This window comes from Scyliorhinus canicula, chromosome 6, assembly GCF_902713615.1.
Source record: "Scyliorhinus canicula chromosome 6, sScyCan1.1, whole genome shotgun sequence".
NCBI classification, from domain to species: domain Eukaryota; kingdom Metazoa; phylum Chordata; class Chondrichthyes; order Carcharhiniformes; family Scyliorhinidae; genus Scyliorhinus; species Scyliorhinus canicula.
Window position 1 is genome coordinate 115,232,774 of NC_052151.1, and position 26,112 is coordinate 115,258,885.

The 26,112-nt window shown below is 49.1% G+C and overlaps 1 protein-coding gene across 1 annotated transcript in view; it reads right to left on the reverse strand.

The window, feature by feature from the left end:
• Positions 1-26,112, reverse strand: part of LOC119967418 (ammonium transporter Rh type A-like) — a 66,744-nt gene that overhangs the window by 32,242 nt on the left and 8,390 nt on the right. The window contains exons 2-3 of the mRNA XM_038799943.1: positions 10,288-10,474; positions 6,701-6,851 (exon numbers count right to left, since the gene is read on the reverse strand). Coding sequence (XP_038655871.1) covers positions 6,701-6,851; positions 10,288-10,474 — 338 coding nt within the window. The remainder of the gene's footprint in view (positions 1-6,700; positions 6,852-10,287; positions 10,475-26,112) is intronic.

Here is a 26,112-nt window from a genome sequence, read left to right on the forward strand (position 1 = left end):
GTTCTCCCCGTTTCTGTGTGGTTTTCCTCAGCACGCTCTGGTTTCCTCCCACAAGTCCCGAAAGATGTGCTGTTAGGTGAATTGAACATTCTGGATTCTCCCGAACAGACGCCGGAGTGTGGCAACTAGGTGATTTTCACAGTAACTTTATTGCAGTGTTAATGTCAGCCTACATCTGACACTAATAAAGATTATTATTAAGAAGGTTCACCAGGATGTTCATAGAATTTACAGTGCAAAAGGAGGCCATTTGACCCATTGAGCCCATGTTACCTGAACTCGAGGTGTTGGCTATGAGGAGAAGTTGAATAAAGTAGGATTGTTTTCACTGGAAAGACGGTAGTTGAGGCTAGACCTGATAGAGGTCTGCAAAATTATGAGAGGCATAGACAGGGTGGATAGGCTTTTTCCAAGGGTGGAAATGTGAATTACAAGGGGCCACGGTTCAAGATGAGAGGGGGAAAGTTTAAGGGAGATGTGCGGGGTAGATTTTTCACGCAGGGAGTGGTGGGTGCCTGGAACGCATTGCCAGAGGATGTGGTGGAAGCAGGCACATTAGAAACATTTAGGAGGAATCTGGACGGGTACATGAATAGGGAGGAAATAAAGAGATACGGATTGAGTAAGGGCAGAAGGTTTTGTTTTTTGTTCGGGCACCATGTTCGGCAAGGCTTGGAGGGCCAAAGGGCCTGTTCCTGTGCTATACTTTGCTTTGTTCTTTGAGGCTATTCGGCCTATCAGGTCTGCACCGACCCTCTGAGAGAGGCCCAAGTCCCCACTCTATTCCCGTAAATCCACCTAATCGATTTTTGGACTCTTAAGGGGCACTTTAGCGTGGCCAACCCACCTATCCTGCACATCTTTCGACTGTGGAAGGAAACCTGATCACCCAAAGGAAACCCACGCAGACAAAGGGAGAACATGCAAACTCCACAGTCACCCAAGGCTGGAATTGAACCCAGGTCCCTGGCATTATGAGGCAGCAGTGCTAACCACTGTGCCACTGTGCTGTCCTCTTGTCAGCTAAACTTTCACAGGTACTGCCTAACCTGCTGTGTTTTTGCAGAATTTTCTCTTTTTATTTCAGACATCCAGCTTCCACTAGATTTTGCTTTCATCTTAACAATTTCATTGGTTTTGTCATTGTGCTTTCTTCAGTGCGTGCGTAAAATATTTGGATATAATCAAGGGCCTTTTTGTTATAGTTTTCATCAGATTGTAGAATGATACTGCACAGATAGCAGCTATTCAGTTCATCCTCACCCGATTCTCATAGAATCTCATTGACTGTCAGCTTACCCCATAGCCCTCTTTCCTCCCCACCATTTTCCTTTCCTCCCCACCATTTCCCTCCTTCATCTCCCTCATTCCCCTCCTCCCCATTATTCTGCTTCCTCCAACATCCCCCATTTCCCGATCCTCCCACATCCCCCCCCCCCCCCCCCCCCCCCCCCCCAACAACCCTCTGCTCATCGCCGCTACAGACTACCAGGGTCTATGTAACATCACCCCAAGGTGATAGACCTGTGTCAACATTGTCAGCGGGTCAATAAAAAAGGCAGGAGAACAATGATCACTCGCTGTGAGGTAAGCTCAGGTGCTCCTCAGTTCCTGCCAGTGTTTGACCCTGTCTTTCTACTGACAGCGCGCTCACACCCATCGTCTGAATGGGGTCTGCCCCAGAAGCCTGTTCACTAATGTCGCCCATTCAGGCGTGTGTCTCTGCACAGGTGGAAGGTGGGGGTGACTGCTTTGATGCCTCGATGGTGGTCTCCTCGGAGCTCTCCTCCTTGGAGATCTCTTGGTGGCGGGGGGGGGGGGGGGGGGGGGGAGGGGGAGTGAATGACTCTGGATGCCCTGCCCTCACCAGGTGGAGACCCTGCAAGTGAATGGACACGTGGTCAGTGAGAAGGAACGATCATTTTGTCTGACATGAACAACTCACTTGAGGCAGGTCATCTGGGTGAAGGGACAGTGGATCCTCACCACTGCTGCGCAAGCCAAACCTGCTGTCGGTGACTGCACTCTCCTCAGACAACTCTGTCATTTTCAGGGGCAGTCTTCATTGGGGGTGAGGATCTGGATTGCTGGTAGTTTCCCCCCCCCCCCCCCCCCCCCCCCCCCACCCCCCACCGTCTTGACCTTTCCCACTTATTATGGGCTATCTTGTACTGCCCAGACAACGAGAGAGCTTTGTGAGCCATGTGCATGATGAGTGCAGTGACGTGTGTGGACACTGCAACTGGACATGAAGAGGTTATGCTGCTGGTTGCCAGGGGTTGCTGAGCAACGAAGATTGGATCTGGGAAGGGTGCGAGGTGTCAGCCAGGATGATTGCGAATTTGAGGGGTGGGAGGCAGAACTGATGCCTTACCCTTCCAGCTTGGTGGAGGGTGTTGGTCTTCTTCCAACACTCAACGTTAGTCCTCCTGGTTACGCTGTCTGAACTGACAGCCGCAGCCACTGCCTCCCAGGCAATATTGGTGACCCTCCTGCTGGCCCTCCAACCCCTCGGGGGAACAGGATGTCCCGCCTCGCATCCATGCCGTCCAGAAGCCTGGCAGGCTGGCATCCCCAAAGTGAGGAGCACGTCCGCACGCTGCCATGCCCGTGTTGACTGTGGAGTCAGTGGTGAGGGAGCGTTTAACAGCAGCTCCCCTTGTTAGCTGCGAGATGCTGAGGCATGAGGCTGACGAATCAGACGGCGAGACAGGAGTAATGGCGATCAGCTCGTGGGCGCTCATTTTGGTTCTAACTGCCGTTAAATACAGGCCAGGATCTCGCCAATGCAGCTGTTGAGAAGCACCCCACCAATGGCACCCAAAATGACAGTTAAAAGTGTTTCTGTTAAATTGCACCATAAATCTCTGACCTGATTACTGGCTACAAACCAAGCCTCTCTAATCTCTCCATCTAACTAAAGTCTTGTATCCCTGATGCCATTCTCAAAATCTCCTCTGGACTGTCTCTCACAACAGTCTCTTCCTAAGTGTGGTGCCTAGAAATGGCTGCAAAAGCTCAGACCTAAGAAGCGATTATGAAATATTTTGCTTAACTTCCTTTCTTTTGTGCTGAAGGGCGGGATTCTCCGTCAGCCAACGCCAGAATTGGGAAACGCGATTGAGCAGAGAATCGGTTCCAACGCCAAATCGCGATTCTCCATCAACTCGACGGTGGCGCCAATGCGTTCCGGAACACGTGTACAGGGAACAGTGTTTGAATATCATTAGCGGGCCTGATCCGGTATTCTTCAGGGTCACCGCGAGCTCCGCCTCCAATGAGCCGAGTTCCTAATGGCATGGTTCACTTGTACTTTCAAAAATTGTGAAACCAACGTGGTGGCTGCTGAGGGAGCGAGGTGGTAGGACATGGAGAGAAGCGGCCATGGGCTGACGGGCCGGACACTGGCCAGGCTGGCTGGGGTGGTGGGCCCTGCCAGGACCGCGGAGGGGGGGAATGAGGGAGTTGGCCGAGTGGCCAGGGTGACCCCCACGGGACTGGGGCAGCATTCAGCATGGACCGCCATTACCACTGCCTTCAAGGTAGCCATCTTGTTGCGCACCCAATGACCACCATGTCGCCCGGTGGACCTGGTTGGCCACGAGGATTTGCACCATGGTAAAATGTTGGTATTTTACCCTTTGCAGACAATGGATATTGGAATTCAACCAGCAATTGCTCACCTGGGGGCAGCAGGGGAGCATGGTGGTTAGCATAAATGCTTCACAGCTCCAGGGTCCCAGGTTCGATTCCCGGCTGGGTCACTGTCTGTGTGGAGTCTGCACGTCCTCCCCCTGTGTGCGTGGGTTTCCTCCGGGAGCTCCGGTTTCCTCCCACAATCCAAAGATGTGCGGGTTAGGTGGATTGGCCATGCTAAATTGCCCGTAGTGTCCTAATAAAAGTAAGGGGGGGGTTGTTGGGTTACAGGTATAGGGTGGATACGTGGGTTTGAATAGGGTGATCATGGCTCGGCACAACATTGAGGGCCGAAGGGCCTGTTCTGTGCTGTACTGTTCTATGTTCTATGTAATGGCCTTCCTGCTAGTCGCCGCAGACCTGGGGCATGCCCTGCGGCTGTACGAGCGGGCGCTGCTCGAGGAGGAGGAAGCTGCAGTAGCGGACTGTGCAGCTGCAGAGGGACAGGTGGCAGACTCCCAGGTTGGAGAGCCGGCTGCCCAACAGGCTGAGGAAGAGGCGCCGCATGAGGCCTCGTGTTCCAGCAGCGTCTGTCATTCGAGGACCTGCCGGACTGGGCATGCCGTTGAAGACTCCGGCTGAGCAGAGAGAGAGACAGTGTGACATGTCTGCCAGATGATGGCACACCTGGTACGGGGCGGGGGGGGGGGGTTAAGGCGGAGGACACCAGCTCCCGGTGGCCATCAAGGTGACAGTTGCCCTGAACATTTACACGATGGAGTCCTTCCAGGCGATGAGTGGGAATCTGTGCGGGATCTCACAGACCTCAGTGCACAGGTGCATCCTATATGCCCAGGCAGCTTACAGGCTCTAACACTGCATCTCAGTGGTTCCCCAGACTAAGCCCCCGCGCTTTGCGGAAGCCGTCTTCCGACCCTCAGATGGTGCATTTGATCTTCTCCAGGTGGAGAAATTCTGACAATTGTTTTCTAATTGCAGAAAATCCGGCGAATTTGGTATTGTTTCTCATGAGAATGATGTGTTCCACGTGGCGCCGGAGCTAGTCCCTTAACTCTGCTATTTCCTCAGCAGAATCGGTCCAGGTGTGGCACCAGTTTTTCCTGTGGTGGAAGTCCATGAATTCTGCGTTGGTTTCAACACTTTGAAACAGGGAATCGCACCCTATATCTCTGTCTTTAAAACCACAGGCACCAGAGAATATTTAGCAACCTTCTCAACTTCTTCTAGCAGTCTCAAAGATTTTAAAAATTCTACTATTTAGTTTTTGTTTTAATCTCTCTTCCTTTCACCACCCAGATTACAGCACCCTAAATAAACCGACAAATTTTGAATTGCAAGAAAGCAAAATGTTTTTTAATGTAAACCAAGACAAATTATTTGTTCATATAAATCACAAGCATCCAAAATGTATTCATTCATCCTAAAAGGACAGCTATAGTGTTCCACTGATAGAAAAACAATACCGTGATCTGTGAAGATTCGTGCTTTGAACAAAATATTGATGGATTTTGACATTTGAGCCATAAATCTGTCCTGTACTTTACTAGAGCAACCACTTGTAAACATAGCAGCCTTAAATCAATCAAGTTTTATGGTGCAAATTTTGCAAGTTGTGCACCCAATATAAAGCAAATTAAAAATTCAGGTACTTAGATCTCCCAGATGCAGCCAACTCAATTTCCTGGTTATTAACTTTTATGATACAAGCTTCCTACCCACTGGGTCTGTTAACTCTCAAAACTTCTTTCTTATGTTTTTTAATTATTTTGGATGTTGTATAATGTTAACTGAATTGTTTTTTCCACATGGAATGCATATACCTGACGACCTACTAGACAATTGAAAATTTGAAGAGACTTTGGACTAGAATTGTTGTTGCTGAGGATAACAAATGAATGTCTAATTTGTTCGCTATTCCTCTGTGTTTTGTTTTAATGGAGGCCCCAAAAATATCTTGGTAATTTTACCCTGTTGTTCTGGGACACTGCCCTGCGTCAATTGGCATGCCCTATTTTTAAAAATGTTTTTATTCAGGTTTCTCATTTTATACAAAATAAACAAGTCTGTGTAGAGTAGATACAATTTACAACAGCCAAACATTGGAGATAACCCCCAAGCCCCTACCCCCTGAGCCCCTACCAATTGACCCCCCCCCCCCCCCCCGTCCTTTTTCTTTCTACTTTAAAATTATTTTTGTTGACTTTTTACATCTGTACACTGTACAATAGGTGAGCTGGACGATTCATACGTACAATTTTGTCACTGTTGCCCCCATGGCTTTGGTGGGCGGGGCCCTCTGGCCCCCTCCTCGATCTTTTCCCGTGTCCCCTGTCCCTCCCATGTTCCTATTTGCTCTGTGTGATCCTATCTGCCATCACTGGTTCCCCCGCACCCCCCCCCCCCCTTCCTATCCACTATTGGCCTCAAACTGGTCTTGGAACAGGCTGATGAATAGCCCCCACGCTTTGTGGAAGCCCTCATCCGAATGTCAGATGGTGTATTTCATCTTCTCCAGGTGGAGAAATTCTGACAATTGTTTTTCTAATTGCAGAAAAGATGGTGGAAAAAGCCGCCATTGCCATCAACGGCTCCATAAGACCATAAGACATAGGAGCAGAATTAGGTCACTCGGCCCATCGAGTCTGCTTCACCATTAAATCATGGCTGATATTTGTCTCATCCCCATTCTCCTGCTCAACATCACTTTCTCCATGTTCGATCGGACTTTGCTGATTTCTGAGACAATTCTGTCCCTTCTAAGATCCCCCTGAATACTTTTTATCCTTCTTTCCACCTCAGTGATGATGTTGACATCAACACTCATTGGCAATTCCTAATTTTAACTAATTCCTTTCCAGATCCTCAACATTTCTCATCCCTCAATCTTTTGTAATCTCTCTAAAATCCAAAAATTAATTCTAAACTTTCTTCACTTCATCAATTTCACTTCCAGTTTATCTAATTTTTTTTCAGCCTGAGTTGTGCCCTGTACTGTGACCCTTGACATTTTACCTTGTGGTCTCAGAAAATGAGGCATACGTACCTTCAAGATACCAGTAACCAGGTGCTCATTGCAAGCAAATATCGTTATCTCGAGCAGAGTCATAATCAGAAGCTGGATTGGACTGGTCTTTCCCAAGATGGCTCCAAATGAAATCAGAACAGTTGCTGTGCTGAAGTCTGCATTAATTAAGCTACAGAACAAGAATATTAACATTACTTTCCATTGTTTATGTTTTAAGTTCAGTTCAGTGGCTATTAACAGCCATTGGTGACCAATGGCCACTAGTTATATGTAGCTGATTTGGAATCCAGGTGTGGGCTACTGCATTTCAGATTAGTAAATAAAAATTAATAATTATAACCACCATTTGGCATGTGGTCTATTAACATGGCATACGCATACATAATTAACCATTTTATGAGTTTGCTGGTAAAATTATGAAATGAAAGCAGTGTGCGTGAATCATTTTTGATCATTACTTGCTTTAACTCCTTGGTGGAAGTCCATTCACCCGCATTATGTTCGACTAAAATTACTACCTACGTCTACATGCCTACTCAGCAATTTCTATTGGACCACTGTTGGTAGTTTCAAAATCAATAGTTTTAGTGTAACCCAACCATTTTCAGGTTAATTTAAGTTATAAGTGTTGTAATGATAAGTTAAAATGCCATTTTGTATTAACACTGAGATAAGAAGCCATTTAAACGACTAAACCAATTGCGGTATTACTGGAAACCAACAAGATCAGTCAAATACAGAGCCTTAATAGCAATTAATCAATAAATGTATAAGTAAGGCTTGTAATATAGCCTGGCACATGAAATTTGTAATGTTTTATAATTATGCATTATTAACACTTGGTTCTAAGTACACTAATCATACATCATAAGACCTGTAAAAGGCTGTCTTCCCAACTGGTTTGGAGAGATGACATTAACTGTGTTGATATTGATTGAATGAATCATAAATTGACAGCCAGTTAACTTAACCATTCATTGTTCAGCATTTAAATTAACTTAAGATAAGTCACGTAGCTTAAGAGAAGCCATTGTCTTGAATTTAAGACAGTGGATCAGATTTTCTGCTCCTATGGTTTTGTGGCTGAGGTGGCCTACCATTGGTGGGATCTTCTGCTGCTTTCAACAGGGTTTCCCATTGTTCTCACCCTCTGTCACTGGGGAACCCACAGCGAGAGGTCGACAGGACTAGAAAATACTGCCCAAGGTGTGTACTTAGCTAAAACCAATTGGCTAGCTCTTATCCCATTATTGACAAACTATGGACCAATTGGCTATTCACAACAACTTGGCTAAGTTGGGCTTACAACATCTTTAAAGTATAAAATAAAGGTCTCAAGAAGCCAACTTTGTTGGCAGATCATCCGTATTGTTGGAGTCATCGCTTCACATCTTGGCCTGTTCAATCAAGGAAAGTGATGAGAAATCTGTTCAATTGCTAAAGTTAAGCTTGTTCCTCTTACTGTCAATTACTGCTAATTTCTGTTGATTGACAATATACTTTCCATGTTTCTGACTTGTTACCTTTTACTTTTTAATTGTCAATAAACCTTCTGAATTCACCATTTAAAGTGTTTGTTCTTGCCGGATGGTCAAGACTTGTTGAACTTGGTTTGATTTACAACTGGGAAGTTCTTGCAAACAACCTGAACCGCATCAACTTTCTTCAAGCACCCTGGTCACGAGCAGCCAAATCTGTTCCATATATAGCAAAAAGCTGCACGTGGCAATCTTAATTAATGCCTATTCAGAAAGTCACAAGAATAGCTGCCATGGGACGTTTTTGTGTGGTATTGATATTTTTTCGAGACTGTGGTTTGGATAATTTGTTGGGGAACTTCACTGTATTTCCAATGTCTGCTGTACTTTAGGGTGGAGTGCACCTCTTATATGGTGATGTTGTATTAGTTACACATTTGATTTGGGCTGTTTCTTTAATCATCTTGAGAATTATGAAAGGAACAAATTATAAGTATATTACAGATTATAACTGAAATGATAGGGTAGATTTACAAATACTCTGGTATTCTATTGGGAATTCTGGTGCAGAGGTTAGGAGACGGTGCAGAACTTTTATCCATTATTTTAAATATAGGATAAGATGATCATAAGACCTGCAGTGCAGGGAGCCATCCAATGACCAATACATTACTTCATCAGGACCAAATCACTTTTTGAGCTTTAATGCATATATTTGTCCATCAATGAATCAATATGGGTGATATTTACCGGCCGCGCCACACTGGAATTGGAATGGGATGGCCAGTAAAGGCCGGGAGAGGCCTCTTCCGGGAGTCTCAACAATAGTGACGCCCTGCAAGGTCTAACGATATCTCGCGGGGTGTCATGATCTGGATCCTGCCCACAGGCGGCATGGTAGCACAGTAGTTAGCACTGTCGCTTCACACATCCAGTGTCCCAGGTTCGATTTGCGGCATTGGTCACTGACTTTGCGGAGTCTGCACGTTCTCCCCGTATCTGCGTGGATTTCCTCCGGGTGCTCCGGTTTCCTCCCACAGTCCAAAGATGTGTGGGTTATGCAGGTTAGGTGGATTGGCCATGCTAAATTGCCCTCAGTGTCCAAAAAGCTTAAGTGGGGTTACTGGGTTATCGGGATAAGGTGGAGGTGCGGGCTTGGGTGGGGTGCTCTTTCCAAGGGCTGGTGCAGACTCGATGGGCTGAATGGCCTCCCTCTGCACTATAAATTCAATGATTCGAATAGGCAGGATCCAGACTTGCATACTCAAGTGAGCTTAAGTGGTCACTTAACCATGTTGATGCTAGATCCAACCGGCTCCCAGGATCTATTGGCTTCACCAAGGAGACCCCAGCAGGATGCTGATTTGTACTGGGCCACAAAAATGGAGCAATTCAGGCCTTTGAGGCACCTGGGTAGTCAGAGACAGAGTGGCCCTCTAGCACCTGGGCATCTTAGCACTGCCAGGCTGGCACCTTGGTACTGCTACCTGGGTACTGCCAAGGTGCCCAGGTGGCACTGCCAGGCTGCTGGGAGCACTGACAGGGTGGCAGTGCCTACATGCCCAGGTTCCAGGCTGGCTCTTCCAAGGGTCAATGCCTGGGAAGTGCATTCACATGAGAGGAGGTGGTGAGGGGGACATGAAGGGTGGGTGGAGGTGAAGGGTGGATATGAAGTGGCCAATAAAAGATTAGGGGGTGAAGGAAGGAGGTCCTGAAAGAGGAGGGGCCCAAAAGGGGGCGTGGAGTGGCCTGGAAAGGGGACCCTCAGTGACCCCATAGCAGGATATCTTCACTTGGGGGATGTGGGGTAATGTCCATGGGGGGTGACAGTGTCGATGGGTGGGGGAACCTTCAAGTTCACTTGGAGATCAGGGCATCCTTTCAAAATGGCGGCCCGATCTCTAAGGAGCCAGCCTGGCCAGCGAGTTCAGCTCCCAGTTAGGAAAACATTTCTAAGTGTGGGTTAGACGGGTGAGAAACTCCCCAGGGGCCAAAAAAGCGACTAAGTGTGATTAAATAGCGGTGTGGATCTCACTGCCAAAGCCGATGGGAATCACCCAGCCACACCCACCCAAAATTACACTTAGAAACGTTCCCGTTAAATTGTGCCCCCCCCCAAACAAATACCTGAAAATGTTGACTTTAATTTTTCCATCATCTGAATGGTGCAGCCAGCCTTGCATCAATGTGCCCCACTGAAGACCAAATGCAGCAATGAGTAAATTAAATCCAACACTGCTGAATCCATATTTCTTCAAGAAAGTCATCAGAAATCCAAATCCAACAAAGATCATTACGTGCACATCCTGGAAACCTGAATAAGAAATATGTACAACTTATTATTACCATTAGTTTATCCTAAAATGTACACAGGAAAAACAGCGGCTGATTTTCTTGACTTACCATGTTCAGTGCTGAAGAGGATTAGTAAATACAGGGCGTGATCTACTGGCTGTTCATGCTGGCAGGATATTCAGGTCCCACGCTGGCACAATGGTTTCCTGGTGATGAGGGGTGCAGTCACCGGGAAATCCCATTGACAGTGGCGGGGTCGGTAAATCCCGCTGGCGGACTGTCTCCGCCGCCGAAAAACACGCGGTGGGTTGGTTGGTAAATCCCGCATTGTTCCTGTCCAAGCTTTTTTTCTGGCTATTCGTTTTGTTTGTTGGTGTTTGCAGGATTGAGGCTAGGACGTCACGAAGGCTCAACAAACTAAGGATCTTCATTCAGGAGATGTGTTCAGTACAGGCTGAAGACCTACTCTGTGCAGTTACCCGTGCAAACAGTCGATGACGTCACCTCCAATTATGTCATACATGCATTAAAGCCCTATTCAGCTTCAATGTTGCTGTGAAGTAATCACAATAAATACACAACGGGCTGAATTCTCCACCTCATGCTGTGAGCATTGTGAAGAAAATAGTGTTTCCGATGCTCCGGCCCCCCCACCACTGGCGTCGGGATCAAGGTTCACACTCAGCGCTAGCGGGAGGATGCAAATGGATCATTAAGACCCATTTACAACCACTAAGTGGGCAGGTCAGCATATTCTCTGGGCCCGTGTGATTTTCCGGTCCTCTGGACCGGGAATCACGTGGGCAAGAATTACTACTGTTACTGGAAAACTTGGCCCTAACGTGGTGGACCTCAAGATGGGGGTAACACTTTAAGGGAATTCCTGCCAATGTCCATCCAAAGGTCACTCATCCCCCCCTCAAAATGCAAGACCTTCCCACCTCAACCAGGTTCCCCCTCGCCGCTGCCTCCCCCCCCTCCCCCCCCCCCCCCCCCCCCCACCTGAGACCCCCTAAATGAAGGGTTAAGTTCTGTCAGTCTCTAGCTGACCGCTTCTAAATCACTCAGCTGTGAAGGGCAGTGAATGCAAAGCACCTAATACTGTTTGGAGTGGTCCAGGAGCTTGTCAATCAAAGCTTGATGTTTATCAACGTTGCGGTTAGACTGCTTCCAAGTTACTTAACCGTGAAGGAAGGTGAATGGAACAATGCTGACAGCTGGGTGTGCGAGGAAGCTGTCAATCACAGCCTAGTAGAATCAATATTAAGGAGAAATGATTACAATTAAATAAGGGTAACTACAAAGACATGAGGGAGGAGCTCACCAGAGTATTTTTTTAACAAAACAATTTTATTGAGGTATTTTTTGGCATTGTAAACAGTTACAGATTACAGAAATGTGCAAACATCAATGGAAAACCAACACTTCAACCAAGCCATAATGCACATAACCGGTCCTCTCCCATAAACACTACCCGCCTATTTATCCCTCTTCCTACTCTACTCGAATCTCCCCCCCCCCCCCCCCCCCCCCCCCCCACACCCCCCCGCTGACGTTCAATCTCCTGCGAAGAAGTCGATGAATGGTTGCGACCTTTGGGCAAACCCCAATACAGATCCCCTCGAGGCAAACTTGATTTCTTTCCAGACCCAGAAAACTCGACATGTCCGAAACCCATAGTTCGGTCTTCAGGGGTTCTGAGTCCCTCCATGCCAGCAGTATTCACCGCCGGGCTATTAGGGAAGCAAAGGCCAGAACGTCGGCCTCTTTCTCCTCCTGGACCCCCGGGTCTTCCGAAACCCCGAAAATTGCCACCTTTGGACTCATCACCACCCTTGTTTTCAGTACCCGGGACATGACACCCGCAAATCCCTCCCAGTACCACCTAAGCTTAGGGCATGCCCAAAACATGTGAACGTGGTTCGCTGGTCCTCCCGCGCATCTAACGCACTTGTCCTCTCCCCCATAGAATTTGCTCATCCAAGTCATGTGGGCCCGGTGAACAACCTTAAACTGAATCAGGCTGAGCCTGGCACATGTTGCGGTTGAGTTTACCCTACTCAGGGCTTCCGCCCATACCCCGTCCTCCATCTCCCCACTGAGTTCCTCCTACCATTTGAGTTTCAGTTCCTCCGTCTGGGACTCTTCCCCCTTCATGAGCACCTTGTAAATATCCAAGACTCTACCCTCTCCTCCTTCTTCTCTAGAGACTATTCTGTCCTGGATCCCTATTGGCGGGAGCCGTGGGAAGGGTGGGACCTGTCTGCATACAAAGTCCCGCACCTGTAAGTACCTGAAGTCATTTCCCCTTACCAGCCCAAATTTCTCCTCCAAAGCCCTCATGCTCGCAAAGCTCCCCTCCAGGAACATATCGCCCACCCTTCTCACCCCCGCCTGCCGCCATGTTCGAAACCCACCATCCATGTTCCCGGGGGCGAATCGATGGTTATCACATATTGGAGCTCAGACCGATGCACCCACCTCACCTACATGTTTCCTCCACTGGCCCCATATCCGCAGGGCCGCCACCACTACTGGGCCGGTGGAGTACCTGGCCAGTGAAAGCGGTAGGGGAGCCGTGACCAGGGCTGCCTGGCTGGTGCCCCTGTGGAGCTCGCCAGAGTTGATTGGAAAAGGAGCCTATCAGAGAAGACAGTGGAACAGCGATGGCAGGAGTTTTTAGGGGTTATTCAGGAGACACAGCAGAAATTCATCCCAAGGAGGAGGAAACATGCTAAGGGATGGACAAGATATCCATGGCTGAAGAGATTGTTAAATGAGTTAAGAGCCCATGGTGTTAAGGGTAAGATCCTGGCATGGATAGAGGATTGGCTGACTGGCAGAAGGCAGAGAGTGGGGATAAAGGGGTCTTTTTCAGGATGTGGTGTGCCTCAGGGGCCTGTGTTGGGACCACAACTTTTCACAATATACATTAATGATCTGGAGGAAGGAACTGAAGGCACTGTTGGTAAGTTTGCAGATGATACAAAGATCTGTAGAGGGACAGGTAGTATTGAGGAAGCAAGGGGGCTGCAGATTGATTTGGACAGGCGAGGAGAGTGGGCAATGAAGTGGCAAATGAAATACAATGTGGAAAAGGTGTGAGGTTGTGCACTTTGGAAGGAGGAATTTAGGCATAGACTATTTTCTAAATGGGGAAATGCTGAGGAAATCAGAAGCACAAAGGGACTTGAGAGTCCTTGTTCACGATTCTCTTAAGGTTAATGTGCCGGTTCAGTCGGCAGTTAGGAAGGCAAATGCAATGTTAGCATTCATGTCAGGAGGGCAAGAATACAAGACCAGGGATGTACTTCTGAGGCTGTACAAGGCTCTGGTCAGACCCCATTTGGAGTATTGTGAGCAGTTTTGGGCCCCATCTCTAAGGAAGGATGTGCTGGACTTGGAAAGGGTCTACAAGAGGTTCACAAGAATGATCCCTGGAATGAACAGCTTGTCGTATGAGGAACGGTTGAGGACTCTGGGTCTGTACTTGTTGGAGTTTAGAAGGATGAAGGGGGGATCTTATTGAAACTTACAGGACACTGCGTGGCCTGGATAGAGTGGACATGGAAAGGATGTTTCCACTTGTTGGAAAAACTAGAACCAGAGGACACCATCTCAGACTAAAGGGACGATCCTTTTAAACAGAGATGAGGAGGAATTTATTCAGCCAGAGGGTGGTGAATCTGTGGAACACTTTGCTGCAGAAGGCTGTGGAGGCCAAATCACTGAGTGTCTTTAAGACAGAGATAGATAGGTCCTTGATCAGTAAGGGAATCAGGGGTTATGGGGAGAAGGCAGGAGAATGGGGACGAGAAAACAATTAGCCATGATTGAATGGGGGAGCAGACTCAATGGGCCGAGTGGCCTAATTCTGCTCCTATGTCTTTTGGTCTTATGGTCTAATAAAAGGCTTGCAGATAAAAGATCTAAGGGAGCTTAAACCCAGCTGACTGTTTTTCTCTTTCCAGGAATTGACAGGTGCTGCTTCCTGTGCCTGAGCCAATAGGTGTGCGCCCAGGTGAGTGTTAACAGGGTGATGTTTTTCATTGCTTCTGTCTGGACTACCCTCTAACTTCCAGACAGGGGTCTTCTTGGGGACTTCCAGTCAGGGGTCTCTTTTCTGGGGGGGGGGGGGGGGGGGTCTGTCAAGTTGTCTCTGTGGGGGGGGGGGTCTTTTTATTTAGTGGGTCTCTGTGGGGTGCTTGTGGGTTGGCTCTCTCCATATTGGGGGAAAGGGGAGTCCAAAAGGCCTGGGGGGAAGGCTGGGTTTGGTTGGGTGGGGGAGGGGGGGTGGATGACCAGCCCTGAGACCTTGCTGTTGGGCCACCTGCTCAAAATAGCGCATGGGCAGGGTGGGTATAGAAGGATATGGGCCAAATGTGGGCAAGTGGGACTAGAAACTGGGCGGCATGGACAAGCTGGGCCGAAGGGCTTGTTTCCATGCAGTAAACATCTATGACTTCGATTCATAGAATGTACAGTGCAGAAGGAGGCCATTCAGCCCATCGAGTCCGCACCAGCTCTTGGAAAGAGCACCCTACTTAAGCCCACACCTCCACCCTATCCCCGAAACCCAATAACCCCATCTAACCCAAGGGCAATTTAGCATGGCCAATCCACCTAACCTGCACATCTTTGGATTGTGGGAGGAAACCGGAGCACCCGGAGGAAACCCACGCAGTCACAGGGAGAATGTGCAGACTCCGCACAGACAGTGACCCAAGCGGGAATCAAACCTGGGACCCTGGCGCTGTGAAACCATAGTGCTAACTACCATGCTACCGTGCTGCCCCTATGATTCCCTGATGGTGGGATTCCCTTGGTAATCCTCACAATCCTTACCTTGCACAAATTTGCATGGCTAAGGATTGGGATCGCTTCTTGATCCCAGCAGGACTGGAATGAGGTGCAATTCAGCTCTGGCTGGAGAATAGAGGGCTGGATTCTCCATCGGTAGGATCCTCCGTTTCGCTGGCAGCGCACTCATGTCCGTGGAGTTCCTGCCGGCATGGGGGTGCCCACAATGGGAAGCTCCATTGGACGGTTGCAAGGGCGGAGAATTCCGCTGTCGGTGGGGGCGCGCTGCACCTGAAAACGGGTGTAGCGGGACAGAATCCCACCCATAGCTGCTAAATGGAGAATTTAGCCCAACATTTCCTCTTACTTTAAATAAAACGCCCCCAACACATTAAACAAAGATAACATGAAGAATCAACTAACAACAAGTCAATAAGTCAGATGATTTTGAGGTCTTTGTTCTCTGTATGGTTGTCAGTGAACTCGTCTGTTTCTTAGCATTTGCTGTAACCTCTACTGTGCTTGACTCGAACTGAACGTAGTCAGTGGTTGTTTAAACTGGAGTCGAGGTTATGATTTGAGGTTGATTTGCAATTGAGGTGCTCTTTCCCCCAAATGGTTCTGTTAGTGTCAGATTTTCAGGAAGGTCCAGGTTGTCTCTCGGGACAGTTGATTCGGACTTTCTGCAGGTTCTGCTTCTGACGAATTGGTCCTCCTCACCAATAGATGACCCGTAAGCCTCCTCCAGATGACATTGTCATGGGTTTGGACAGTGTAGGAGACAGGTCTGGTCTGTGCTATGGTTGTGGCAGGAACCCATTCTTCTCCTGTAGTATAGTTTCTTGCTAGAACGTCTTGTCCCCGGCAGAAGACAAGGTGCTTTGCTTTGTTTTCCCGCTGTTTATCTGATCATGTTGTTTTCTGGATGATTTATTTTGCCTTGAGTGATTTTAATAAGTCAAATGCTGTATGCAATTGGTAGAGCGTCATAAAGTTATAGAGGCTTACAGCATGAAAACAGGCCCTCCGCCCAACTTGTCCATGCCGCCTAGTTTTTACCACTAAGCTAGTCCCAATTGTCCTCATTTGGCCCATTCCCCTCTATACCCATCTTTCCCATGTAACTGCCTAAATACTTTTTAAAAGACAAAAGTGTACCTACCTCTACTACCTCTGCCTTTGGCAGCTCGTTCCAGACACTAACCACCCTTCGTGTGAAAAAACTTCTTTCTTGATTTGTGCATAATTGTTTGCAGCTTTACTCAATGTTCTGGATGCAAAGACTAGGTTTCTCTTCACCTTAAGGCATTATGTGGGATGTTACCACCACAAAACCATAGGGATATGGTTGAAGGGATAGGTTTGGATCAAAATGTGTTAAGACATCTGACATGAGCAGTGCCTCCTTGGCTTGCACGCCATTCTCCCATTTCCACTTTATATTTTGACTCAGTAGATTATGCAAGGGTTTTAGAATGGTTTCCAGATTGGGATCAAACCTTCCATAGTCATTTCGTAAGCCTAAAACGAATCGAAGTTGGCTGACATTCTGAGGTGCAGGTGCCTCGATAATAGCTTTGATCTTCGAAAGAGACTTATGACGTCCCTTGGCAACGATTACATGTCCCAAATATTCAAGTAAAGATTGGAAAAATTTGCATTTGTCCTTTCAGACTCCTAGGGCAGGATTCTCCCCTACCTGGCAGGGCGAGGGGTCCTGGCGGGATGGAGTGGCGTGAACCACTCCGGCATTGGGCCGCCCCATTAGGGGCCAAGCCCTAACCTTGAGGAGCTAGGCCCGCTCTGGAGTGGTTGGCGCCCCGCCGGCCAGCGGGAACGGCCTTTGGCGCCACGCCAGCCGAGACCGAAGGGACTTTGCCGGCCGACGGATGTCCGCGCATGCGCCGGAGCGTCAGTGGCTGCTGACGTCATCCCCGCGCATGCGCAGGGGAGGGGGTCACTTCCGCCTCCGCCATCGTGAAGACGATGGCGAAGGCGGAAGGAAAAGAGTGCCCCCACGGCACAGGCCCGCCCGCCGATCGGGGCCCGGCCACCGCGTGAACACCCCCCCGGGGCCAGATCACCCCATGCCCCGCCAGGACCCTGGAGCCCGCCCGCGCCGCCTGGTCCCACCAGTAAGGTAGGCGGTTTGATTCACGCCGGCGGGACTGGTATGACAGTGGCGGGACTTCGGCCTATCGCGGGCCAGAGAATCGCCGGGGGGGGGGGGCCCGCCGACAGGTGCTTTTCCCGCAATTCCCGCCCCCGGCGAATCTCTGGTGCCGGAGACTTCGGGAGACGGCGGAGGTGGGATTCACACCGGCCCCCGGCGATTCTCTGACCCGGCGGGGGGTCGGAGAATCCCGCCCCTAATCTATAATCCTCTAATCATTGTAGTGTGGCAGCCAGGTTGCAAAGGTGTTCTTCCTCATCTTTGCCATTAACCAGAATGTTATCCAGGTAACAGTGGACTCCGCTTAACTTGCTTAAGATTTGGTCCATTGTTCTTTGGAACAGTGCCGTAGCTGGAGTGATGCTAAATGGCAATCTTCTGCATTGAAATAACCCTGATGTGTTGCAATCGTCAGGAATTGTAGCGACTCTTGATGTATGTTTATTTGGAGGTATGCTTGACTTAAGTCGATCTGGCTCAAATGTTGGCCTCCAACCATGTGAAGAGGTCATCGATAAGGAGTAGAGAGTATTGTTCCTTACAAAGTACAGGATTAACAGTTACTTTAAAGTCACCACAAAACGGTATGGACCTGTCTTTTGTTTATAACTGCTATGATTGGGGTAGCCCATTCACTAATGGTGACAGGTCCTACTAATCATTCCAAATCCACCTCTATTTTTGGTCTGATTGCGTAGGGTACTGACTTTGCCTTTAAGCATTTTACCTAACTCCCTTCTTTGATCTTCAACTTCACTGGGATGTTCCTCATACTTAGGGTGGTAAGGTGGCACAATGTTTGGTACTGCTGACTCATTACAATCACGGGTGACTGTGTGGAGGTTGCATGTTCTCCCCGTGTGGGTTTCTTCCAGGTGCTCCGGTGCCCTCCCACAGTCCAATGATGTGCACGATAGGTGTATTGTCCATGCTAAATTGCCCCTTAGTTTCCAAAAGGTTAGGTGGGGTTACGGGGATAGGATGGGGGTGTGGGACTTGGTAGGTTGCTCTTTCAGATGGTGGGTCTGACTCGTTGGGCAGAATGGCCTCCTTCTGAACTGTAGGGATTCTATGATTCTATGATTTCTATGATTCACAGCTCACCGTTGAAAACAACAGCAATCTTCAGGATTTTAGTAAGGCCTGGTTCGGAATCAGTCATTAGGTTTACTTCAGCCCAATTTAGTTGGACCTTTTCAAGCCAAGTTCTACGCACTCGTGCTGGATAATTTCCTTTGACTATGTGTAAGGGCACATCTTCTGTCTTCCCATTTAATTGTACTGCTACATCAATATGGCCATTCAACATAACCAATTCTCAAGTGTAAATACATATTTAGCACAATTTTCGAGTGTACCAGAGGGATATGTCGGAGCTTTTCTTTATAGGCAATCCCTGGCACCAATGAGTCTCCTGCTCCAATGTCCACCTCCGTCTTTACCAGCTGTCTATCCACTAGAGTAGCGATCTAGTATCGATTTGTCGCACCAGCAATGCCAACTTGTCCTCAGACAGTGAATCAAGCTCTTTGCTCACACATTCAATGGCAACTTGTCCTCAAACAGTGAATCAAGCTCTTTGTTTCCCCTTGTTCTACTACATGGACACTTTTTCCTTTCTTCTGTTTGCCAGTTGCTTCATTCGGCTCTTGCTTTTTGCTACTTTTACCCGAACATGCACACTCAATGTGGCCCTTTGTTCCACAGCTTCTGTGCATGGTACCTTTGCACCAACAGCTAGTGATTGTACAAATGTCTTTGCACATCTATGGAAAGTATGAGTCTGTGCTTGCTTTCGAGTTTCAGCCGGCATCTTATCAATCCTTGTTTTTGAACTCAAATGCTGCATTCTTTGGCTGCTAGCTCCATTGATACAGCAACTTCATGGCTTTATTTAAAGTCAGGTTGCTTTCGGTTAACAAACGATTTTGAATTGCTTCGCTCCTCAAATCACCGATCAGTCAAACCCAGATTGTGTCGTTTAATACATCCTGATGAATCATCAATTCACCAGACACCTGTTTCCGATATGAATCTAGGCTTTAATCGAATTACTTCAGAGCCAGCCTGTTACCCGTTGATGAACTCTTAGTGAACTCAGGCTGACTCTGGACAAGGGTATTTATACAGCAGCACTAGGGGGAGGAGATGTGGGCGGAGCCAAGGGTGGAGCCCAGTAGAAGTTCCTGAGTACTCCCAGAGCTACTCCCCCTAGTGGTTGGATAACGCTACTGCGCTTACAAAGACAGTGTGAATTATCATATCAGATATATTACATTCACCACACATCCCCGAACGCACAGTGCTCTGCCAGTCTTTTCATCGTAGCCACAAATTGTGCAATCGATTACCCCTCTTCTCCATTGAGTTTATGAAATCTCTTTCTACAATAACTAAAGGTTGTCGCGAATAGTAGCTCTGCAAAATTTCCACTATTTCTTCACAAATCATTGTTCCTAGCTTTTCCAGCCATACCAGACTCCTGAGGAGGTTAAATGTTTCTACCGCACCCCATTATTCTCAGGAATGTGGCAACTTTTATATCCCCCACTATGTTGTTAGCTTGTACAAAATAGTCAAACCATTCCAATAGGAGCTCCATTGCTCTGTATTCTCATTAAACGGTCCCACGGTGCCAAAGTCTCACCCCATTTTCTATCCATGGGAGGACCTGCGTGTGCAATGTGCCATGAATTTGATGCACTATCTTGCATTTCTGCTCTGAAAACAAGGCATAACCCAAGCTTCAGCCTGTTTTCCTTTATTAAAACACCGCCAGCTCTAGATTTTCTGCTGCCCTGTAATTGTTACTCACGGTTACTGAGTTCATTTGGAGTTCGTTCTGGATTGAAGCACATGGAGAACTTCCATTCAAAGCTCTTTTCTTTGAATTTCTCGCTAATTGTTTTTCCCTCAGGTGGCTATAAGCGTTATTCGACTCCCTTGTTGCCATTTTTTTTGTATTGGTGATGAAGGATTGAGGTTGAACAAACTAAGGGGGCTGGATTCTCTGTTCCTGAGGCTAAGTGTTGACACCGGGGCAGGATTCGTGAACTTTCATGACAACAAAACTGGTGCCGAACCTGGACCGATTCAGCGACTGTGAAGGAACTAGCATCGGCGCTTCATGGAACACAATCGATTCCAAATGAAAGCAGTGCGGGATTCGCCAGGTCCATGATTGACACTCAGGAGGCTGACAAGCTGCAGCTGTATATACACATTACTCACCAACCCAGCCAACAAGATGGCACTGATTGTGCTGGAGCACGCCCAGACAGCAGATGAGTTGGCTGGGGCCAGAGGGCACTTAGTGGGGTGGCCTGGGGGCCAACCACATGACCTGTGGCCCTAAGTTCACAGTGGGCTGTCAGAGGCATGTGCAGCTGCAAGGCTGCCTTTCCTTCACAGTGAATTGGAAAGACATAGGGCGCGATTCTCCCAAAACGGGAGAAATCGTAAGGCTGGCGTCAAACCCGGGCGGGTTTGACGCCAGCGCGCCCCTTCCCGACCGGGAACCGATTCTGGTCCGCGGTCGGGGCTAGCAGCCCGACGCCGCAAGCTCCGGCATCACGGGCTTAACGAATTTCGTTAAGCCCGCTTGCCGGAGTTAGCGCTGGCTGACGCGTCATATGACGTCAGCCGCGCATGCGCGGATTGGAAGACTCCAACCCGCGCATGCGCGGATGACGTCATCGCGTATTTGCGCGAAACACGCGCATGCGCGGGCCGGGATGCCCCTCAGCCGCCCCGCGAATGGATACTGCGGGGCGGCGGAAGGACAAATAGTGCGCGGGCATTGGGCCCGCTGCCCACGATTGGTGCCCACTGATCGCGGGCCCATGGCACCCTTGGCACGGCCGTGGTACTGCCGTGCCAATCGGTGCCATGGTTATAAAAAGCGAGTTGTTCCCGCCGTTTTTACGAATGGCCAGACCAGGTGTGTTTGCCGTTCGTAAAAACAGCGTAAAGGGCTGGGACTTCACCCATCGAACAGCTGTGAATCGCTGCCGGCCGTAAAAAAACGGCGGCAGCGATTCGTGTCGGGAGTTGGGCGGGGGGGGGGGAGAATAGCGGGAGGGCGGGAAAAATGTCGGGAAGGCCCTCCCGCTATTCTCCGACCCGTCATGGGGGGCGGAGAATTGGGCCCATAGAATTTACAGTGCAGAAGGAGGCCACTCAGCACATTGAGTCTGCACCAGCCCTGGGAAAGAGCACCCCACTTAAGCCCACACCTCCGTCCCATACCTGTAACCCAGAAACCCCTCCCAACCCCTTTGGATACTAAGGGCAATTTAGCATGGCCAATCCACCTAACCTGCATATCTTTGGACTGTTGGAGAAAACCAGAGCTCACGGAGGAAACCCACGCAGACACGAACATGCAGGCCCCGCACAGCCGGTGACCCAAGCCAGGAATGGAACCTGGGGCCCTGGAGCTGTGAAGTAACCGTTCTAACCACTGCACTACCGTTTCCATCATACAAACTCTTTGAGGCCATTTTTCTGTCACAAGCATGAAAAGTTATGAAGAAAGCAAACTGAATAACAATGTCTATGCAAAGGGCGGTAATGCTTAACAGAAGTGGATGTTGCTCAATTAACCTAATGATTTATTTTCTGCAACTGATTGCTTCATATTATAGCCCACAAGAGGTCGCTGTGACTCTATGGTTGATCGAGGCCTTTAGATAGAACAGGATGCAATTGTAATCACTTAAATCTGACAAGGGTTTGTCCTTTGTGCTACGAATGTATATTCGGCAAATTCATATTGTATTTTTTTAACAGCTGTCTTCGGCTTTAGCAAAGTTTAAAAGTGCACACCCCACCAGGATATTTGGGAATCTATTTTTGAAGGTGGAAACAGAGGCAGGAATGGGGGGAGGAGGTGTTGTGGTTGAAGATCAGAAAGCAAGAGTAGGAGACTGTGCAGGGAGCATGTACAGGAGACTGTGCAGCAAAGGGTGAAGGACTGTTTAATTATGGTGACAGGACTTTTGGTCCTATGATGTAATATTGGGAGAAACTACTTCCTGCCCACCCTGAGGTGAAATTCACCGAGCTTCTCATGGATGCATAATTAATGAGATGAACAGCAAAAGATTGCTGATGTTCAGCCATCCTGCCACCCAATAGAATCACTCCGACTTTCCTGCATGCCAGCAGACATTGGACAGGTTTCTCTTGTCCCCCAGATGCATGTTCCTCAGTGGTGCGCCGTTTGCTGGTGGTGGGGTTCTCTACTCCCACCGCTTGTCAATGGGATTTCCCATTGAAGCCACCCCACGCCATTGGGAAAAGCATGGGCACGAGGTACACTTCCAGCGGGACCAGAGGATCCCAACAGCTGGAGAATCCCAACCATTGTCTCCAGAACTGAAGATTCCAAAGGTTGACGTAGATTGTAAACAATTGAGGCCCCAGCATAGATCCTGCGGCACTCCATTAGTTACAGCTTGTTAATCTGATAAACTCCATTTATCCCAGCTTTCTGCTTCCTGTTAGCTAACCAATGCTTTATCCATGTTCAAAGGATACCCACTACACCATGTTCTATTATTCTGTGTAGTAACCCTTGATGTGAAACCTTATCAAATGCCTTTTTGAAATCCTAGTACACCACATTTACAGGTTTCCCTTCATCCACCCTGCAAATTAATTCATTTTCAAAAACTTTAATAACTTAATGAAACAAGGGGCTGGATTCTCCACTGCCCACCACCGGTAGTGGAGCTCCCAATGTGGCATCGCCAATCCTGCTCTAATGCTTCAGTCCCCCACTGGTGATGGCATAGAGGTTCATTCCCCGTGGAGAGGGGAGGATGCAAATGGGTCAAACCCCAGGGCTAAAAGGGTCAGTCCAGACACAGGACTGCCATCCTGGGAGGGTCCCGAGGTCAACCCTTTACTCAGGGCCTGAGTCCACCCAACCCCCAGGACCCTTGGGGGACCCTCCTTCTGAAATGGCACAAAAGTAATGGGCTGACTTACTTGACCCTCCTCAGGGTCCATTGCGCCAGAACTGCACTTGGCAATACTTACACCAAAGCCCAACTGGTAGAGTTCCTACTGTGGGGGTCAGAGCATAACGGGGTGGGGGTGAAATTTGGGCTTACAGCTTGTTAATTGTATTCAAAGCAATGCAAATCAGCGAGGGGGTTACAGGGAGCACTATCTGGCAAGGCGGGTCCATGTGCAGCTGGCGCATGTTGTACGGCGCGGACAGAGCATCGGTGCGGGGTAGCGGCGACTTTGTCATCGTAAGACTAGACACATAGCCTCAAAATTGGAGAATCCAGCCCCAAATCTTAGCAACGGGGAATGGAGAACCATGCTGTAATAACTCTCATGAGTCCTAGGGGGACAACTCAATTAAACTCTCTGTGGGACTCATGGAATACGAGCTCTCCCACCAGTGGATGAAGGCCCTCTGAGCTGGGGCTTGGAAATTCACCTTATAAAAGCCAGTCCAAACAAGGACCAGCATGATGGGTAGTCCCAGTTGGAACCTTGGAACTGTATGCCACGTTATGGCCTTTACTTTTTGTTTCTTTATTAAATACTGTTTGACTTAACTCCTTGGGCTTCCTGAGTTTTATACCCACCAAAAATGTTTTGGTTTCAATTGCTTTCTGTAGTAGAGAATTCCATAGGCTCACCACACTCTGGATGAAGAAATTACTCCTCATCTCAGTCTTAATGTTTTACCCCATATCCTTAGATTGTGACCCCTGGTTCTGGACTCCTCTGCCATCAGGAACATTCTTCCTGCATCTACCCTGTGTAGCCCTGTTGAATTTTATAGGTTTCTCTGCGATTCTCCCCCCCCCCCCCCCCCCCCCCCCCCGCATTCTTCTGAACTCCAGCAAGTACAATCCTAACCTCTCCTAATAGGTCGAGGCCCGCCGACCTCAACCGGGTCTGGGCGGAGCTGGCAGAGGTGGCGAGTGCGGTGGCCCCCGCCTGGTGGACAGATCTGCATGCAGGACAAAGATGAATGACCTCTTTAGGTCAGCCCAGGCGAATGACCACCTCTGTGCCCCTGGCATCAGTCCTGTCCCTTACCCTTCATACCACCCCCGAAAGTTGGCCGGGCCTATTGAGGTCCAGACCCTCCAGAAATCGGCCACCAAAGGCACGTCGGGTCGCAGGGTGAGATGTGCAGCAGGCCGCCTCCACGCCTGATGTGCTGTCTGTGGTCATACTAAGAAGGAGAGGTACAGCATGCAAGTTATGCAAGTTGGATACCAGTTAGGTTTGCACGGATACAGTACATAGGTAGATGGTAGAGGTCAGGGCACAACAATAGTATTTAGTAACGATTAAACACCTTTTCACCAACATTCTGACCTGCTTCCATCCTCTGTCTGAAGGGTGTGAGGGATGGCTGGGCTGGGTGTAGAGGGTGTAGTGCATGAAGTGGTGCAGTGGATGCAGAGCTCACCCCAAATAAAGGACACATGCACCGTGGCCTTTGGCATCCTCTCTGGCACACTGCCCCTCTCAGGGCAGAGGCCTTAACAGTTAAACCATCAGGTAGCCCATTCCGCAGGATCACCAGCTGATTTCAGGTCCTGCCGATCCACCGCGCCCCTTCTCCCATCCATCCTACCCCTGGACAGACTGTCAGAGCCTATGTGCCACAACACACTACAGCTAAGCTCCCAGCAGACACCCACCCCCCTCACCCAATCCCCGCTGCAGGACCTACCCACTCACAAGCCCCGAAGCATGGAACCAATTGGTGGCACAATGTGACCCTCTCCACCACATAACCCTGTGCCACCCTGCTGGCAATATAACACATGGCCCACCCAGTGAGGACACCCACAGTAGATCCCACTGGGGAAACAGGACAGGGGCCACACAGCCAATCGTTAACACGGGCTGCAGCAGCTGCCAGTACCCCTGTCGACAGGGACAGGGGGTGTGGATGGAGGCTCCCTGGTGCCACTCACTAATGGTGACAGGGGTGCAGTGTGGAAAGCAACATATTGGGGTTGGCAGCGGGGATGAAAAAGGAGGATGCTGAGGGGTGAGGTGGGAAATGGGGAGGGTGGAGCTGAGGTACAACTCAGGGCTGCCGTGTAGCCTATTGGAATAGGATGGGCATGAATACTCAACTTGCTAACATATCTTCTCTTTTCCCCCACTGCAGAGAATGCATTTCAGAGTACAGCCTGGAATGCTCCCTATCTACCTGGCCGCAGCTGCCCTTGCAGATGCATTGAGGCTGTAGGCAAAGGTGGAGGACCCCGCACAACAGGAGTCTGCCTCAGAGGGGTAGGGGCCGGCTGGTGAGGCTGGGGAGCCGGCCATCATACAGGCCGAGGGGAAGTCACAAAGGAGGCACCGTATCAGGCCACATTTATACCGTCAGCACCTGTCCTTCAAGGACCTGCAAGTACCAAGCGTGCAGCAACGACTGTGGCCATGCGCCACCTGTGCCATGTTGGAACTGCGTAGTTATGGAAGAGTGCATCCACTGCCGGTGGCCGTGAAGGTGACAGTCGACCTGAGCTTCTTTGCCTCGGGGGTTTTCCAGACACCGAGCGGGGACCGGGCACAGGTATATTCGCGCCATTACGGATGCTCCATATTCCTTCCTAAATACTTTACCCTTTATGCTTAGTTTCCACCCTGATCACCCTGCAGCCATGTCTTTGTAATCATGACTATAT